Below are 20,609 nucleotides of genomic sequence, written 5' to 3'. Positions count from 1 at the left end.
GTCATTTAACTCAAATCGTAATGTACGGAAACAAAAAAGTTATAATACCTATATATAATAAAAGTCGGTTACACTTTTTGTACATTTACACTAGGTTGATAACGTCAATTATTTTCGAAACAAATATTGATGAAGAAGACGTGTGGCTTCAGCGGATTGCGCAACATGGCTAACGACACGTGAGTTTAAATGTTTTGCGTGAAAGTTCAAATGCCGCATTAATTTACGTCACAATGACGTCAACTGGCCGTCGTGATTATGTGATTTAACCCTGTTGGAGCTTTTGTGGGCTTTTCTTGATAGTCGCTTTTTTAGAAAAAATATCTGCAACGTTAGAGCAACTAAAAGCTATTGGTCAATTTATGTGCGACACTTACGAAAAAAAAACGTCAAAGAATACCTCGAAAGAATGCTGCTAAAGAATGTCCAGAGACAGCCGTTTAACTAATTAAATATGATATTATATTTTGTTCTTTTAGTGTCGAATTGGATCGTTTATTAGAAATTTTACAAGTTTTGCTAAAAAAATAGAGCTATTTACATGTCAAATTAAAATAATATTTTATTACAGCAAATAAGTATTCTTTGAAATTTTTCGACTCTTATAATCATGAACTACATTTAAAATATATTTTGTGTCCTTGGGCACTATCATTTTTTATATAAAGAAAAAAACGTGTTTTACAAATGTTGTGAATTTGCTCAGACTAAATATTTCCAATTCGTCGTTGTACAACGTGATACAATTGACGTAGCAGAGAAGTAATTAATTTTAATTGTTATGATATTTCGTGACGGATATTGAAAATAATTAAAACTTGGAAGTTCCATCAACATTTATTGTACCAACTTTATGACAGGCACAAGGGACATAACGTCTTAGTTCTTACGTTTGACAGAGTATTCAATGTACCTAAAGTTTTTACAGTGCCAATATTTAGGGCTATGGGCAACACATACCTTTTAACACACACATTTTAAATACGGCAGAATATTTTTAAGACTATCAATTAAAACAAAAAAGTATTGTCCTATCAACTGTTAATGATAACGAGTATGCAAATGTTTTTTTAACATGATAACAATAAATAAGGTTTCAGACACATAGGTGAGATTGACAACGACAATACATAGACTCAAGACATAAGATCAATATTTAAAACTTCGTGAAAAATGTGACATTTAAAAAATTTCCAACTCGTTATATTGAATTATTTGTTTATAACTCATAATTAAAAAAAAAAAACATTTTCGATGAATTAATACCCTTTTTATATATCTGAACGTTTTTAAATAAAAATTTGTTTTGAAATAAGTAAAGTTTATAAAAAACTAATATATCATTTTTACCAGATTTTCGGCAATTGTTTATAATTTATCTCTTATTAAAATAATAAGAGTTAAAGCATTTTCATACTGTTTACAGCATTTAAAATACACAACGCTATTGAAAAGTAAACATTGAGATATCAAATGCCTAGTTTCATTATGAAGGCTGTCATTACTGTGTTGCAATTTCCTTGTTAATATTACAGTTTGACCTACTTAACGTTAGTTAGCATCTATCGACCTTTTCATTCATCATGCACAGTGGGAAGGGGTCCAAGGCTTTCAGGATGACGTCACTGAGGTTTAAAAATCATAACCCCACTGCATACCTCTCATCTGACCTACTAACCCAAAACGGCATACAGTGACGTAGGCAGATGTACAACCTCACGGACAGCTCTTCCTCTTCAGCCTTGTGTCATGAGAATATGATGGCAAAACTTTGGGTGCAGTGAGTTTTGCGTTTTCAATGGATATTCCTACGATGAAGTTTGTCGCTACAGCTGTATATGTTTTGTATTTATGTATCTTTGCTCTCTCTCCCACAACCTTCAGTCATTCAAGGTCCTATCATTTATCCTATATTATATAATAGTACATATTTAGTTTTTAGTAAATATAAAGCATGAGTTGGATGTATTTTGTGTACAACTGTTGGAGATCCAAATAAATAAATAAAAATCAAACATATATTTTCATATGAGATTTCGCTTTTACTTTATAAAAGCGTATTTCTAAGAAGGACTATTTTTAAGTAGAAGCACTATCATATTATTGTATAAACAATAGTTAAAAGGGAGTTATACTTGGAAAAGACTGATTTAAAGGATTTTTTTATATACTGGCAGCAAGCCTTGGCTTTGCACGTGCAATTTACTAGAGAAAATGAAAAAAGTACGATTAGAAAAATGAAGGTATGTATATTTTATTTAATAACGTTTATTTTTTTTATTAGTAATATGAACAAAACAACGTTATAGTTCTCCCGTTTTGTACAAAATATTTACAAATTATATACAAAAATCTTCCTCGTTTATCGGTCTTACTATTAATGAAAACCAATTTCAAATCTGTTGCCTAGTTTAGAAGAAGTCAGTGGAGATACACAAAGACTTTGTTTCATATTATTTAGAGAAGAGATGTTTATATGTATGGGTTAGCAATGTGAAAGTAACTAGATTTACTAAACGCGTGACTCTTAGGTACATTATTGTGTTTTCTTAAAATAAATAATTGTTTTCTAACAGACAACTTACGTTTTTTTTTGTAATTTTTTGTAAAATTTAATATTTTGATATAAATGACGGAATAAGCTAATTTTGTACACAAAAGTTTTAGTGAAATTCGAAAGATTATAGTGTTTTACGTTACACATACCAACAAACCTTTTAATTGACTTTCTCATAACATTTTGCGTTAATGTTTAAACATAAATAAAGCCCAGTGCCTGAAATATGATATTTAAACGATTTTTTTCTGAAATGAGGGGAAAATTAATAAGGGACAATTAGTTAAAAATAAGGAATTTAGTACCATTATCTGTCAAACGCCTACTCTATGTAACGCATAAAAAATATGGTATTAGTATGTGCGGATGTCCAATGATCGTTGATATTCAAGATTAAGTTGTAGGTATAGTGTTTTTCTCTCTTGATTGTTTTTAGAGAATAAAGATATTTCAGGGTGATAATCTCGTGTTTTAATCAACCATTTTGGAAAGCCCGTACTTAATTCGTATACGAATAACTAAATAAACAACTTTGATTACTTATTTAAACAACGAATAAACACGATAAAATTTCGTAGTAAGCTATTTATCTCGAATCAGTATTCAATTTCGAATACATTGTTCTTTAGTAGGCTTATACAATAATAGGCTGTAATATTTCGTTTTTAATTTACGTAAATTGCCTTTGTTGTCTATGATAGTAGACAACAGTCTACAAAATAAAATAGCACCAAAATATAATATTCCTAATTATTTAATGATTTTTAACAAATAATGGATAAATGGCGTAGTAATTCTAAACGATATTTGATTTGGAATAAATTGGCTTCCAGTGAATTGTTCAGTGGACTATTAATAGGCAATTTATTTTTTATCTCTGATGTATGCGTTAGTTCTTTATGACATCCACACTAATGCATTTAATATAATAAAGAAATGTGTGTATCAAAAGTGAAGTTTGCCAAACGCTACATAGAAAATGACACTGTAAATGTTCTTTTTGTTTAAAAATAATAGAAAATTTTGAAGGCATCGAATATATATTGCGATTTTCTATTATTAATATCTTACATAAAGATTTGTTAAAATTTAACATTCAACTATTGTCTTTGTTAGTTTTTAAACGTCTTTATTTTTAAATTTAACTATCTACGAAGTTAATATCTTTATTATGTTTAATAAAATAATTTAAACCATACATTTTTATTTCTTTGGCTATAAAAAGTTACTTTTAAGTAATCTGTTGCTATGCTGTACATTGTTATTTAATTAAAATACATAATAGGTATTTATACATTATGTAAATGTTACAAAATTAGGTATGTTTATGTGATGCTCTGCGCAATGCCTGTTTTAGTGTTAAATATTTATACAGTTAGCTATAGAGTCTTGTGTGTATTTCCATCTGTTCGTCATAATCTTATATTTACTATAATTCTTAATAGATCGATAATATATTTTAATAATAATTTATTTAAAATGATAAACAAAACGTGTATTAAAAGTATAAATTTATATTATATAAAGGTCGGAATGACTTTTATAACGACTTTAAAATTTAATTCATAATATATTTTACTTTATCATGGCTTGGATTTATTATTTAATAATAAATTCTATAAATACGTGAAAATTAAGATATTATAATTATATAATAATAAGCGGCGTGTCAGCAACTTTATTTTGATAGGATGCAATGCACTCTTTATATAAAGAATTAAATCATATAATTAGAATAAAAAATTCAAAAGTGTTCTTAAAATTAAAAAAAAACCACTGCTCCTCCATTTTTCAATGGTCGTATCGTAATTAGCATTTCTTAATCCATTAAAAGATAATTAATTAAGACATATGTAATATATATGTAAATATCTCTTTGATTCAAAAACAACTTTCATAATGTCAAAAGAAATTCCTTTTCTTGTCACGTGTTTGAAACACAGGCATAGAAAATCTACAGATAAAGCCAGCGATGGCTCAGTGTGGGCGGAGGATGTAAGGGCGACGAAAAGAGCTTTAATCTCAGTAACAATAATGAAACAATCAATATTGTGACTGCTAATTGATTTAAATTGTTTTTCTCCTTATTTAGTTCGTGTTGTTTTAAGTAGGTTAGTAGAGTTTATTTTTGTCTTAGGTACTCATTCGAAAAATTCTATTAATAAATTTAATTAAAAAGAAAGATATATATAATTTTCATTTTTTTATTTAATACCAAAAATTACAATAAAAATGACTTATAATTAATATTCATTAATTACTCTATCTAAATATAATATTGTATGATTCACTATTTGTGATAATTTCATTATTTTTTTCTATTAATACTGATTTTAAAATGTTATAACAAATTCGTAGAATATAGCGACATTATTTACTTATAATATTCGATTGGTGTTTATGTTAATAGGAATGAACTTAACCTTGAAAAGATAAACTTAAAAGTAAAATTATAAATCTAATTCAATTAAAATTACAAGTGTATATGCTTTTAGAATAAAACTACATTATACTATAATAAAGGCACTATTCTTCTTAGAGGAAATATGATTTTAACCTAATATTAATTTTTTTATCTCTATTTATAAACCACATTCAAAATGTGCAAGTGTATGAACATATGATTTACATAGACCAATTTCATGTTTTGATAGCATTGTTAAGGTTTGCTTCCTAATTATTATACATAACACAGTGAAGACAATGATTATTTTACATTTTCATAATTATGATTACATTGACACAGTCTTTCGCGATTTCCTTAAGTAGACGGGTAACAGCTCACGCAGTATCTAAATTCAATCCTTGAAAATTTAACTACTTTCATTACATTTAGCTTTGGTCCTTAACGAAGACGACGTTAACATGCTTAACCGGCCCAGAAGTCATTTGAAACTACTGATATGATGAAATATTTTCTAGCGCTTAATGCTGTCCGATAGTTTTTAACCAGTCTTTATCTCCTTTTACGATCTTTTGATTTCTTCTTGTTTCTAAAGTTTTTACCGATTAAGTCCTAAAGAAGCGTATACTGTGTGTCGTGGCACTCTCTGTGTCGGTAAACCAGACAGGCCTCGAACATATGTGTAGGTTACAGGTGGCCGAAGAATGCGCTTTGGCTGAGCTTGTTTCTTAGGCTGTCGCTGACGTTCTGTCGGTGAACAAGACTGTGATCGGTTTGTAAGGGTTAAATTTTTAAAAACACGTCGTAAAGATACTGTTGAGCGGTGACGCCGATGACGCTCTGAACTGTCGCTGCTGGAGTCACTACCTGAGCAGGAACGATCCTCTGTCCGATTTGTCTCACCAGACATGCTATCGTTGCTACTAGAACTCCCCAATGAATCACCGTCTGCCGAACGTCGTGTAAGACGCTTACTGAGAGCTTTCAACAACCGAGAACCACGAGCTGTTGTAGTTGGTTCACTCACTTCTTCCACAGGCGGACACACCACTATTTTTGGAGCCATTGATTCCTTGCGTGTCGTCTTCGGTGATTGCTGTCTAACCAGATTCACCGGCAAATCACCGACGAATCTCTCACTCGCCACAATGTCGCTTCCCAGCTTATTTTTCATAGGTTCGACAAATATACACACTTTTTGTTCCAAAAATATGTTGTTATTCCTTATGATAATGTTCTAGAATATTATCTAGGTGTTATTTATTAAAACTTTTACGTGATCGTTCGTAAGCAACTGACTCGGACTGAAATCTAAGATTCCTGAGAGCGAGTTGCAAACTGCCGCTTAAAGGGCTGATGCTGGCTTTATAAAGGCAATTTGGCGCATGCGTGTTGCTCAGTTTGGCCGGCCATGCAACTCTTCATAGACTCGGAAGGCTGTCATTATCAGGCCTCTTCTACACGCCTCTTGCAATAAAACCTAAAATTGTTCAAATTTTTTTTTTTAGAAATTCATCAGAAACTTATCGTTTTTAAATAGTGTTCATGTATCTTCGAGGGTTAAAGAGCTGCTTCTTTTGTGAATTTAGTTTCAACTTTATTCACTGCTGATTACAAATATTTTCTTTTTATCCTGATATTTTTTTTAAATATGTAACTTGTAACAATCATTCTTTAACTAAATTTTTATTCACCAGGTAAATGAACCGTTACTGAGAATATTTTGAATGATCTGAAGAAACAAGAACAACCTATTATAATAATACAAAATGTACTGCTATTCTGTAATCCTGTAATCATATCATGTAGTGTAAGACATACGTGAGGTTATTTAAGTTTATCGATTTTATTGTTCTATCAATTACCATTAACGCCTGCCGTACCGGTTAAGAACAAATAGCTTTAAACGTAATCCCAATAAAATCATTCTCTATACAGTTTATTGAGCCCGTTGTCTAATGTGGACCGTTAATTAGTAATTAATTCTATATAGGTAAATAAAAGTAACAACGTATATTCAGCCAAAAGTATATCGTTACCCTATAATTAAACTTATTTTTTCGATTTGAAATCTTAAAACCAGAATATAGCTTAAAGTAATTTCAATGAAACGTAATTTTTTTTTTTAAATTGTTACTATAATCATCGTCTGGATTCGTACGTACATATAATTCTGTGCGCACTTTAATCGAAATTCTGGTATTCCTTACGATCGAAATGTAGAAGCTGGTGATCGCTCGAGTCGCGCCACGTGACAAACCTTTTATACAAAATTAGATTCGAACGTCGCAACGCCACGTGAAGACATTTGCAATATCGTGATGATTGTTTTCTTTGGAAAATGTCAATTGATCGCGTGCTGCAAAACTTGGGATAGATTCATTTAAATAAAATCTTATTTGACCCAGTCAATGGAACGCGCGATATTTAAAATAATAGTCAAAGGTTGAAGTTTAATGCGAGCAAGCATAACTGGATTTTCACGTGTTTAATTTGAGTTTATAATTCATACTGTATTCGTTGGTAATGGAAAACATAATGATTGCACGTGTTAGAAAAAATTCGTACACGTGTTTATCCATCAACCTACACTAGAGTGGAATGGCGGATTAGTTTCAAACATTATCCTTAACCAGAGAGGGTTTTACCTGGTCATGGGACATAAGTACTTTACAGAAAAAAGTTACAAATAGTATATAATTATTTTTTATATAGTCTTTTGCCCAGATTCGAGAAAATTTGAATTAGAGTTCCAGTAAGGAACTTTAATTTCGGCATCGGTGGCCGAGCTCGAGGTATAACCAACTGCCCACTAAGTATTATGGGCCCAAGTGTGTACTGTCTATTATCTCACTTTCATAAGCCGATTTCGAAATTGTTTTCATTAATACAATTACACTTTTATTTATCAGCCAGATATTTGAACCCAGGACTTCGTGGCTTTATAAGCTAGACAAAGAAACAGTTTAGTGATTTAAAAAACAGAGATAGTAGTAGGTTAATTTAGTAATTTATTTATAATTTGTTAATTGTATTAAAAAAATTAAATTACACAAATATATGTTGATTAATTATTAATAATATAACATAATGACAAGTCTCCAGTAAACAAAACGAAAACACCATGAATATACCTTATACAAATTGATATTTACGTATTATTGGGCACGGACAATATCGATAGGGACTATGAAACTGACATATTTAATATTCACCCCTTAGAATAATATACTTGTCCAAAATGACAATTAATAAGCATTAGAGATAATGCCGTGCTTACATCGTTACGTAATATAATACTCGAAAGCTTTGTGTACACCCTATATGTAGTTATCTTGCGTCACGAACAGTGTTTACTTACCGTCGGTTTTGGACCATTTCAAGGGCCTTAATCGTATTTGTTTTTTTGAGATTTTTAAGCAATTGATTTGTTAGGTATGCTCGTTTTTGTTCTGAATCTTTTGCGTACACGTAATAGAAAATAAAAACAAAATTGCAAAAAAAAAAAACTAGAAACTGAAAGGTGAGCTAAAGAGAGCTATTAAATGAAAAATACAAAAATTTATTCTAAAACCAATCGAATCATACGCCTTTTAGAAACAAAATTGTGACCGGAATTTATTATTATGCAACTGCTCATCAAGATATTCAAAAATCTATTAAAATTTTATTAATGTATAAATAATATAATGTTTATAAGTATAATGATTACTGTTTGTTTTTATATCGTAGCGATGTGTGTGAATAAATATTACTTATTTAATCATCATTTTATTTCCTATTACGACTATTACTATTTTATATGACGTTTGATTAGCCAATTGAAATGTATTTTTTAATCACTCACCATATCAGTATTTAAAATATGTCCTAAATTCAAATAAATACAATGTATTTACTTGAGTTTTGTAATTTAAACAATAAAAATTAAATAAATCGAAAAAGATTAAATATGAGTTTTATAAAAGTATTGTAATTACCTTACTAAAAAAAGCCAGGCAAAAAATAATGTTTTCAGTAAATTAATATCTACTATTAAAATTTCTCATAGGCAAAGGTTTTCTCCTATTATCTTAAGAAGGGTTAGAGCTTATTCTGCGACTCCACTACGTGCTGATGGATTAATGTAGAAGTATTTACATTCGAGGTTTTTATTTACAGCTTTCAATTATAAACACAAGTGAATCAAATAAAGACTCAGTGGTCTGGATTTGAACCGGCAATCTTTGACTATAGTCCATATATTGCCACTGAGCCACCTTATTGTCATTCAAAAATTGTTTGATAAAGATAAAGATCATTTATTGTACGCCAATACAATCTCATGACGGAATTGTGGTGATCGCATCATTATTCCGAACAGCGCTACGGGACTGCGTCTGCACGCATTGTTTGCAATACTTGGCCTAAAAACTGGTCAGTTTCGAGCATATAGATTAATGTTGCTAAATTATCTATTATTATATTTATATAAGGAACTTTACATTAACCTAAAAACATGCTGTGATTTCACATAGACGTAACTATCATTTTGACTTAGGTCATTTTTTCAGACTATTATAAATAAATATTTTTTTTTATTTATTGTATTGTTTTCCGTAACTGGACGTTTTTAAATATCACAAAAGAATAATGCCACGCTTCTAATATGATCTCATTAAACTTAAGTTGGAAAAACATAATATATCGTTTCATTTGTTTCTAGAAATATAACTAAGTAGGACATTTAGTATATTTTTAAAAGCACGAAAACTTTTATTTCAAAATATAGATAATATAGAAAATATATTTTCTCTAAAATAACTATTAAAGTAAATAGGTAGAAAGTAATAAATTTGATTACTTAATTAATTAAAGTACAAATATGACCTATCTAATAAACTAATATAAAATTGAATAAAGAGAATGAAAAAAAATATATTTTGAAGTTTTTATTACAAAATATACAATAGTTCCTGTGAACGTGTGAGTGATGTGTTTGTAAAATGTGTCTAAGATAACTAATCAAGGAATTATATTTCTATTTAAAGCGTAGGTGTATAAAAAACAATGACAATAGAATCGATAAACATAACAATGATATTAGAGCAGGATGTTGTATAGAGCAACGCCATATTAGGATCGCACAACGATCAATACTGTAAGTTTAAACTTAGACATATTACGAAAGATCCTACGCATACTGTTTATAAACATTTCACTAGGTTTAATAATATTATTACATATTTGTTGCGTATACGCTATTCTTGTATCATGACGTTAGGTAATAAATACTATGAGTATGCTAATTAATATTAATAGTTTATAAAGTTTATTTATTTTCTTTGTTTTAATCTTATTTTTTTTATTCGAGTCGAAATGGCCTAGTGGTTAGAAAACGCAAATGTTAACCAATGATATCGGATTCAAAACGACTAAATTTTCATGAGTTTAAAGTGTTTATTATCATTGATCTGGTGCATTTGTCGAATGAAAATTTTCCACATGTACCACATTCATGGTAGAATAAGCTTTAAAATCTTTTCTACGAAAGGAGAGGCTATTCCTCAGCAATGGGGCTTTTGCAGATTAGTAATCATTGCTTAAGTTTTGTGTAAATAATAATTAATGTATATGTTTCTATTTATTTCTATATTTATAATATTTTGTATCACTGTTTTATGATTTAACGGTAAGAGAGTGTTATGAAAAGCAGAAGGGAAATAACATCTTGTGGTTTTTACTTTTTAACAGTGCCAGTGTTTATGGAGGAAGCCCAGTAAACGGCCCAGTTGTTCTTTCTTAAAATAAAGCAACAAAAAACTTTTAAAAGAAAGATAAGCCGATTCTATTAATAACCGCTAACTTAAAATACACACCAATTTTCAATCAATACTTGCCGTACACAGTATGTTCTAACCTTTATAAATCTCAGCATCCACGACAACTTGTATGAATGTTATGGCGATTCTATACTTATATGACAGTCTCGTTGTTTTTGAAGTTCAAGGATATATTTTTGGTATATAAATATGTGACTTGAAGCAATTCGTCAATTCATACAAGAAACAAACATCAACCATGTTCTACAAATTGGTATGATATCTTTTAATATATTAATTTCACCATATTTTTTAATTGTATAATATATATATAGCATAACGGTATTTTCAAACTTGCTAATGATGATTATAAAACATTCTTTTAAAACGTGAAAGTTTGTATTTCTTTCTCTCATTCTAAAATTAAAGTGGGATTTATTTTTATTTGCAAAAGTTTCATTGTATTAAGTTTGCGAGTTTCTTTAATCTATTTTTAAACGACATTTTTAATATAGAAATATGTACTAATTTAAGAAAGAGTTATGGGTACTTTGTTTTAAAACATTTTAGGGTTTACCCGTGGCCCTACCACGGGCATTGTACATGTACACGTAACACTCACGTTGCCGCTATTCAACGTCAAATATAATCTGTATTGATGTTTTTACGGTTAGGTTCACTCAAACTGTATATATACGTGTAGCGACAATTATATTGCCTTATAAGCCTCTAACTAGGGATTTATATATACTATCTTTGGTTGACAGCGCATTTAGGATATGAAAATAGTCGTCTATAGTTCTTGCCAGTGTCTATGGTATTCCAATTTATTCATGATTGCGTTATTTAAATTAACAAAATGGTTTTTTGTTCTTTGATTGACTGGTGAAAATTATTATCTGCAGTTTACCAAAATTATTCAAATCATATACGATTTTAACACAAAAATTGTGTCAATAAATAAAGTGTGCGAAATCTATTCGTAAGCGGTATATAACTAATTTCTAACATTAATATACAAATTAAATAATTTATTTATTTAAAACTTCATTAAGCATAGGAAAAAAATTCAAGGTCGAATTTAAGCATGCTACTTACTTCACTCATTTGTGCAGCGTTTGTGACGCTAATAATTTTCTTTTCTGTTTAATCTTGTTGTCTGCCTCGTTGGTCTAGTGGCTTGATATAAGGCCACCGACCTGGAGGTCCTGGGTTCAATTCCCAGGTCGGGCCAGTAAAAAGTTATTGGGTTTTTTGTTTAAGTACATATAAACACTAATGAATACTATGTAATAGTAAATGATTTTAATGGAGTTGTATGTTTTTTTTCAGTTTGCCCTGTTCGCTGTTGTGGCTGTGACTTTCGCAGCACCGCGACCAAATCCATCACCCCAGCTTCTGGCTTATACGTCGGACTATTTGTACCCAGCTGCCGGCGTGCCATCCTATGTGTCCCCGTACTCAGCTCCACTCGCTCCTCTCACTTACTCAGCTTACCCTTACGCCGCAAACACAGTATTTGTTAAATGATAAGCTCATCAATCAACTATGATTCTGTTTTGTCCTGTAATCAAACTAACACCCGGCTATTCTTTCTGGTTAAATAAATAATCATGTTATAAATAAATTGTTTCATTTTACACGATCTTTGAATGTACGTTGGTACGTCGTTATTTATGGTATTCCTATTATTTCAAATGTTTTTTTAAAACAGTTCGCCCTATATCCAACTCTATCTCGATATTAAATTATAACCACCTATTATAAAAGTCATATTTTTCATAAAGATGTTTGTTAGAGTATATGCTTTACGAATATGTGTTATTTCATAATCTAGTATCCTCCTGACCGATTTTCGCCATCGCAAGTGGTCATTTTCCTAGTCAACTGAGATTGACAGCCGCTGTCAAAATCTATCAGGACATTATCATATTTTGATCAGGAAGCAAACACATGGCATATGTTAAAGAAAAGCTAGTAATTAATGCTTGTAAATGTTGCTTAAGTTTGATCCTTAAACAATACTGTGTTATCTTCTTAAAATGTCAAATTGATGATGACAGAAAGAGATTTAAATCAATATTTAATAAAACAAAATATATAATCAATATTCAACAAATTCAGGCAACGTGATGTGCGTGCGGAGCTGCAATCACTTGATGTACGGAAAGCTTGCGGTCCCGATGAATACCAGCCATAGTGCTAAAGAAGTGCGCGGCGGAGCTGTCTCTTAACTTAACGCCTATTCCAACTTTCTCTTTCTCTTCGGGATGTATGCCCAAGGCTTGGATAAGAGCTAATGGGGATCGGTCTGACCCAGCAAATTATCGGCCAATAGCTATTACCTCAGTGCTTTGTAAGGTGATGGAACGGATACTGAACAACCAACTGATCCATTACCTAGAAGTCTTGCGTTGAATATTGCTCACACCTTTGGGATGGCTCAGCTAAGTACCTACTGGAGGCCTTGGATCGGTTGCAGTGACGTGCGATCCGCATTATTAGCGACGTAACGGTCAAAAACACCCTCGAGTCTTTACAAACAGCGCTCACCGCAGTTATCTCTCGACGCAAAAAAAAAAAAAAAAATAGTCAAGATAGAATTATTGTTTGTTTTAAATTTCTTAAGTAAAAGTTACGCAATGTAAGGCACCCTTCACCTCTTAAATAATATTATAAACAAACGCTATCATCCGAGCAGAAAACAAATAGGTTACAAGGCTAGCTCTTAATTACTTATATGAGACATGTCTGACATAAGCTTGTATCAAAATTACTTGTATAAATTTGCTTTAGCTGTTAAGAAATATTCTAATTTACTAATGTTTATCAGACTGGAAAAAATGTGAGTCTTATCTAAGAGACTAATTTCTTGCGTTATATGTTTCAGATGAATTTTGATATTCGTATTTAAATTGTGCTTCGATATATATTAACTTTATTATACATTTTGCTAATACAATTCAAGTACAAGTTCATTCCAAAGTCTTTTGTAAATCTAATACTTTGGAACATATGTAGATAAAATATGAACTTTTAGATATTACCTTTACAAGACTGGAACGTCTAAAATTCATTTATTTCTATATTCGAAAGTAATAATTTATTTTTAATTAAAAAACTACACAGTATAAGCATATTTATTATTTTACTAGGAGGTAGAGATTTGTACCACCCCAAGAATAGCGGGTTCAAGACCAGACAAGAAGCACTAAGGTTTCAAGTTATAGAATTTTCACTGGTGAATGAAAACATCGTGAGGAAACCAGTATGTGACAGATGATGTTGGTACATGTGTGTACTGACCCGCATTGAAGCTGCTTTATGGAATAATATTCAAACCTCCTCTCAAGAAAGGAGAGGAGGCCTTGGTCCAGCAGTGGGATATTTACAGGCTGTTACTTCTAATATATATGATATAATATTTATAATATTATAATGAGGTAAAGTTTGTGTGATTGTAGGAGGTAATCTCTGGATCTACCAAACCGATATTGAAAATTATTTTACCAATAGAAAGCCACAATATTTGAGTGTCATAGGCTATATATATATATTATAGAATAGGAAGGCGGACGAGCATATGAGCCACCTGATGGTAAGTGGTCACCAAACGCCCTTAGACATTCCTTTTCTAAGCCCTTAGACATAACTTTTCCTTTTCCTACATTGGTATTGTAGGAAATGTCAACCATCGCTTACATAGACAATGCGCCACCAACCTTGGGAACTAAGATTTTATGTCCCTTGTGCCTGTAATTACACTGGCTCATTCACCCTTCAAACCGGAACACAACAATAACAAGTACTGCTGTTTTGCGGTAGAATATCTGATGAATGGGTGGTACCTATCCAGACGAGCTTGCACAAAGCCCTACCACCAGTACAAAGCCCTACCACCGGTGCAGTGTATTAACCCGAAAAATGAAAAAAAACTTCTTAGTGGTAGTGGGATTTGCAAAGTTAGTCGAAGAAACGGTCAAACGAAAACATTTCTTACGAACGCTGTCTTAACGATGAGAGATATATCATTGAGTTCTAGAAAAAAGTTGTAGAGCTTGAAAATGCCTACAAAAAAGTCAGCATATGTCTAACTTTTATATTTAAGTCACAAAAAGTAGTTTTTTATATTAAAAAAAATTATTTAAATCGTTAAATTGGTCATATTATCAACAATTTTGAATTCTTATCAAAATAAGTAAACTTATCGCCTCAAGTGTTTAAAACAAAAGACTTTTCCCTTAAACTGTATATAATTTGGACCAATGCTTAAAGAGATAATACGACATAGGTATGGAAAAGCCACCGTGTTGTATTCTATTGAGTGATATTTCTATTAAACGGTTTTTCCATATACAACATGTCAATTTATTAAGAAATAAATTGCTTTATTACCAAGGAATTTATAAAAAAATTTTTTACAGTTTGTTTTTGGGTTGCATACTTTAAGAGATAATTTAAAATATCAAATACGTGACACAACCTTATTAATGTTCAGCCAATCGGTCACAAGTAAAAATCTTTACCGCCCAACGAAGTGGGCACGGGTCAGCTAGTTGTTCCATAAAATGTTAGGTGAAATATTTTATGTCTTTCTCAAGCTTCTAAGACAGAGTAAGACTCCGTGATTGTTTATTTTTTTGCATTTATTAATTGAAAGAACATTTAAAAAAAAACTGAGAATAATGTATACGACACGGCAAAATATATCAGCTACTAGAAATCGCAGACGTCACTAAAAAACACCAGAGTTGCGAGCACGTGATTGTCACGTGATAAAAGTAAAAGGGAAAGAAATATATAACCCAAGTATTACAAAATAGGTGCATAAAACGAAGTGGGGTGATGGTTTTTTACAAGTTAAAGGGTCGTGGCACGTGGCACGTGTCTTGAGGAAAACATGAAACCGCCGGGCGACAGACGTAGTTTTTGCCGACGTCACTTAATTTCTCGGTCATATTAATTATATAACATTATGTTATAGAAATATAAAATGAATAATTGAAATGGTAATAATTTTAGCGATTACCAAAAACATTTGCAACGGAAGCAATTTACTATTACTCCCTATATAATATGGTTAATTCCTACATAAGGAACATATGTACATGATCGTATCACTATGGACGTTAAAAAAATTATTTAAATAAATACGTGCTTAGGGATCTAAGCTCTATAGAACGAAATTATATTGTATTCAGTCATGTTACTTGTTTATTGTTGTTGAAAGTCTCACACTCAGGTCAAAGACCTTCCTTGAAATCTATTTATATTATTATCTTCAAATAGAACAGGAAAAAGCTTATGTCATCGGATCTAGTAATGCGTATTCAAAATATGTATAACGATAAATATTCTTTGAATACTTCAAAAGGAAAATTTTTCAAAGAAATATAAAAGAGCAAAAATCACATTCTGATACATCATAGGAAAACGGTTTTCATTGTGAAAAATTTTGTATAGATTGTAGAACATGGCGTTGGTTTTTGTCGAACTAACTACCTACTAACTATGTTTGTGCTATTGCAATAAACATAAATAATACTTTAACCATATGCGGCTCATGTTCTCGTAAACGTTTGAGTAAAACAAAGAGGACCTAATTGTAGATGTACTGCTCGTCTTCAATGTGTTTTTCTGTATTCTAATTTACATTGAGTCCATCATGTTCTTTGTGTTGTGTTCCGCCATGTTCCAAGTTCTCAAGGACAAACTATATGTATAAATATTGACGAAATAAAAAAATTGAATCAGTGTGGTTGCTCAATCTAAGGGCGGAAGAAGCATCTTTTTAATACTGTTCTACATTACAACTATTTTGTTTAAATATAAAATGTTTGCTAAGTTGGTAAGTGTTTTCAACTTGTGGTTGGGTTGACTGTATCATGTCACTTTTTGTATTTAACGACATCTATACTTTCTATTGCAAGGTCAATTGAATAAGTCCTCTCATCCTTATGCGTTATTTTGGTTGACGTGTCCTTTCATTGCTGTTTTAGATTAAGACTAGTAAGCCAGTGTTATTTGAAGACAAAAGGACATGACATCTTAGTGTTTTGTTGTATGTTTTGGTTGTACTTTTACAGGCTTTGACTTTTACTTAGCCCAGCAATTTGTCATTTTTATTATAACAGTAATGAAATTATAGTAGTTATGTCTTACATCCTAAATTAATAAGTAATTACTTTTATGTCGATATATCACAAATCGATTATAAACCTTACAAAAAATTTGTCAAGATTATATATCTCTTAATATGTAATATATATAAATATTCATAATTCAATTAATTACTGGATTTAATGGATATCTTAATCCAATCAATCAATCCAATTATAGCTCATATTTTTCAGATTATCCTCTTCACTATTGTTGCCCTGGCAATGGCTCGGCCACAGCTATACACTGGGTATGGCTATAACAATTACCCGGCTTCCTATCCAGGATATGCTGGCTATTCCGGCTATTCCAATCCGGTAGCTTACTCTGGATATGGAGGATATTCGGGCTACCCATACAACTACGGTTATGGATATTACTAACTGAACATATAAAAATAAATCTTATTTAATTCTAATTCCATTGTTAACTTTGATGTAAAATACAGATTCCACCTTTTTGCTTTTCTTGTCTTGTTTTTTATGAATTAAATAAAAATGTATTTAATCATACTGTGCAGTTTTATTAAACATATTTTTTAATTTTGACATATTATATAAAATATTTATTTTCAATCAAATGACACCAAAAACGCAACTTTGCAACTTGGCATAATTATGTAATAAACATCATATATATAATATCATCAAACATATTATATAATAAACATCATAAAAATATGAGTCAAAATCTAGACAAATTATTTACGAAATCAAATTGTAAAACTTTACCTCTATATCTAGTTCTTATGAACAAAGTTGAAGTTTTAAGAATTGATAATAAATTGTAATATGTAGATGCAATGAGTTTGATCTCTTATTATCGTTCATATAGCTTCTTAGTTGTCTGGAGAACGATTTCATTTACTATATTTTGCTATGATTGGTAACTGTTGAATATTGAATGTAGATACTAAATGTTCAAACTATTATTTATTCGTGGCCCAGCGCTTAGAAGACGTGAAACTTAACTTAATACTTACTTAACTAAATGTTTATTTGTTAAATTTGTGTTTATTCTCGTCCTTCCCGAGAAGACCAGTCCAGCTGTGAGACATCATAGAAACATAAAATATTTTTTTAGATAATAGTGTCATGCAATTCCATTAACGCAACGAAAAAATTGTGTAATTCCATTGAGTTTATTTTGCCGGTTCTTCACAGGTAGGTTTGAGTTATTCCTTTCAGAAAAGTGGTAAATATCCGACGGTCATCTGTTTAACATTTAATTCTATTAAATCTTTAAGATTGGCTATACATGTACTACGAACAACAACAAACTTGCAGGTTATATATCGAAAGGAATAATTATGCAATACTTTATATTTACTTTATATTATGAAAACTTGCAATCAATTATTTTATTAATTTATTGCAAGATTTTTTATTTATTGCAAGTAAATTAATAAGAAAATTGACTAGCAACATCAAAAGTTAAGATCACGACGTCTCGTTTCATGTAACGAATAGAGGGTACGAAATCACGTCAAAGATTATATATATTAGATTAATTAACGTCATCTGTGCCTATAAAGAATAATTAAAAATTGGTTCTTTAAGGTTTAAAATTTTATATTAACAAAACTATCAAGTGCACTGTCGTGCTAAATTTATCTTTTATAAAAAAAAAACTTGAATAGCACAACGGTGCACATGTCACGTAGCGATAGATGTGTTGTCCTCAATCGAGCGTATCTATAATAAAATTTCGCAACCATTTACCAATAACTAAATTCAAACCTTATGTAAAAAATATTATTAAATAAGACGTATTATACTGTGCAAATTATATATGTAAATAATAAAAGAGCTTAGAGTTAGTATGTAATAATCATACCTACTTGAATAAAGTATATTTAAATTTTAATTTAATGGGAAATTTGAAATTAATATTATGAAATTATATTAGAACACAAATATTTTTATATTTCACCATATAACCTTCAGAAGTATGCTATTGCGGTAAATTCCTTTTTTAATTATTCTTTGTATATCCATATTCGCTGAATAAGAGTTATTATTGAAATAATGAATGTATGTTAATAGAAGCTAGTTTCCTATACGGTAAAGTAATTATTATGATAAAACATTGGCGAAGATAATAACTAACATAAAACGAGTTACTTTAATTTATGAGTTCGCTATAAAATTAAAACAATATTGTTGGTTTAAGTTGTTTGATACTTTATTTGTTTATTATTTTATTACACCAACAGAAATGGCAATAGTATTGCAAAGATAATATACATAATAAATAAAACACACGATATTTGTATTTGTGTTATTGGCATTTAAAAGATGCAACAATATTTAAAATAAAAAAAAACCACTGGTGGGTCATTGTTAAAAAATGTTATTATTATAAAGAAATACAATTAATTAATATATTTTTTTAATAAGTTAATATATTTAAAAAAACGATGCATTATTATAATATATTCGAGTAATAATTAAGATTATTATTAAATTACTCAATAATTACTTAAAAGATATCAATTATACGTAGATTATGTATATTATATACTGTATATAACTTTCTGGTTATTTTCACCTATTATCATTAACGAAATAATCTGTGTCGATTGACAATTTGAATGTTATATATATAGGCTATATTAAAATAAATTCTACCGTTGCAATTCCACATTGACAAATTCGCGTTGACAGTGAGAGAATTAAATATTTACCACCATTCATCAGATGACGTTTGCTGGACAGTTTGCCTAAAACGGTTGAACAAAGTCAAAGTAAAATCTTTATTCAATATAAAAATTACACATACTCATTGATTGCCATAACGACAGACCTGATACTGAGAGTGAGGAACTCAGCGGGTTTCTTTTTCAACAATTGTTGTTTACCATCTATTAATTTTATTTGTATTTGAAAAGTAAATGGTTAAGACTTTAACTTTGATTTGAAGTAGAAGTTTTTGTTGTATCGTAGATAAATATGTGCTAACAAAACACTTTTGTTATTGTTTCACCAATAAACTTTGGCTTACTAAGAGTGTCCAACTACAAGGCCACGAATAATAAGAATATTATACTAGTTAAAACAATGGGGGTTGAAATAGGAGGAGTTCTAATGAAATAATTTCAGTGAAATGATGGCTCAGTTATAATAAATAAAGATAAATTGAATCATATCTTAGAAAGCAGGTTCTTTTAAAAGCATTACATTTTCTGATTGAATTAAGAAAATGTTTATCTTATAATTATATTATAATTCAATATTATTATTTTTTTCATAAAGTCTCATCTCAAAGGTATTCGGTCCTTACCTGTCTTTTTCCGGACCATGACGACATAGTGTGTCCTGATGTCACACCCACACAACAACGAAAAAAAACAAACACACATGGTTTTTTTTTAACAATGCAAGCTGTACAAATTACTTTGTAGGCGTGTAATATGCATAATCGATACTTATATTATAAATACGAAAGTAATTCTGTCTATCTGTTACGCTTTGACGGCTAAACTAGTGAACCGAGCACCTGACCTCTCACTGCGGTTAACGCCGCGAACCAAAACTGGTATGTATTATACATAACGATTGATATTATACATAATGATGACATATGTCATCAGATTGATTATTAGAAATGTAAAATGTAATTATAATAAAAACAAGCCAGATTAAAAGTTGTGAATAGACCATTCAATTGGCCAATTTCCTAAAAGCCT

General features: G+C 30.2%; 1 protein-coding gene and 2 long non-coding RNA genes across 3 annotated transcripts; 2 read left to right on the top strand and 1 right to left on the bottom strand.

Annotated features, from left to right (window-relative positions):
- Positions 1 to 5,100: 5,100 nt before the first annotated feature.
- Positions 5,101 to 6,278, bottom strand: LOC126774583 (uncharacterized). Its single transcript, XM_050496155.1, has one exon. It carries the CDS (start codon positions 6,133 to 6,135, stop codon positions 5,560 to 5,562), a length of 576 nt encoding a protein of 191 aa, XP_050352112.1. The 5' UTR covers positions 6,136 to 6,278; the 3' UTR covers positions 5,101 to 5,559.
- A 4,619-nt stretch (positions 6,279 to 10,897) lies between these two features.
- Positions 10,898 to 12,408, top strand: LOC126774606 (uncharacterized). Its single transcript, XR_007669827.1, has 2 exons — positions 10,898 to 11,036; positions 12,095 to 12,408. It is a non-coding gene; the product is annotated as an uncharacterized LOC126774606 (long non-coding RNA).
- Positions 12,409 to 16,345: 3,937 nt separating this feature from the next.
- On the top strand, positions 16,346 to 17,433 carry LOC126774605 (uncharacterized). Its single transcript, XR_007669826.1, has 2 exons — positions 16,346 to 16,610; positions 17,116 to 17,433. It is a non-coding gene; the product is annotated as an uncharacterized LOC126774605 (long non-coding RNA).
- Positions 17,434 to 20,609: the final 3,176 nt, after the last annotated feature.

Source organism: Nymphalis io, chromosome 16 (genome assembly GCF_905147045.1).
Source record: "Nymphalis io chromosome 16, ilAglIoxx1.1, whole genome shotgun sequence".
NCBI lineage: Eukaryota > Metazoa > Arthropoda > Insecta > Lepidoptera > Nymphalidae > Nymphalis > Nymphalis io.
The sequence above is the reverse complement of the archived record's forward strand: the minus strand, read 5'-3'. Positions and strand labels throughout refer to the sequence as shown.

Excerpts from the sequence above, each read along its gene's own strand:
- LOC126774583 (XM_050496155.1), bottom strand. The coding sequence starts at position 6,135 with ATGAAAAATAAGCTGGGAAGCGACATTGTGGCGAGTGAGAGATTCGTC.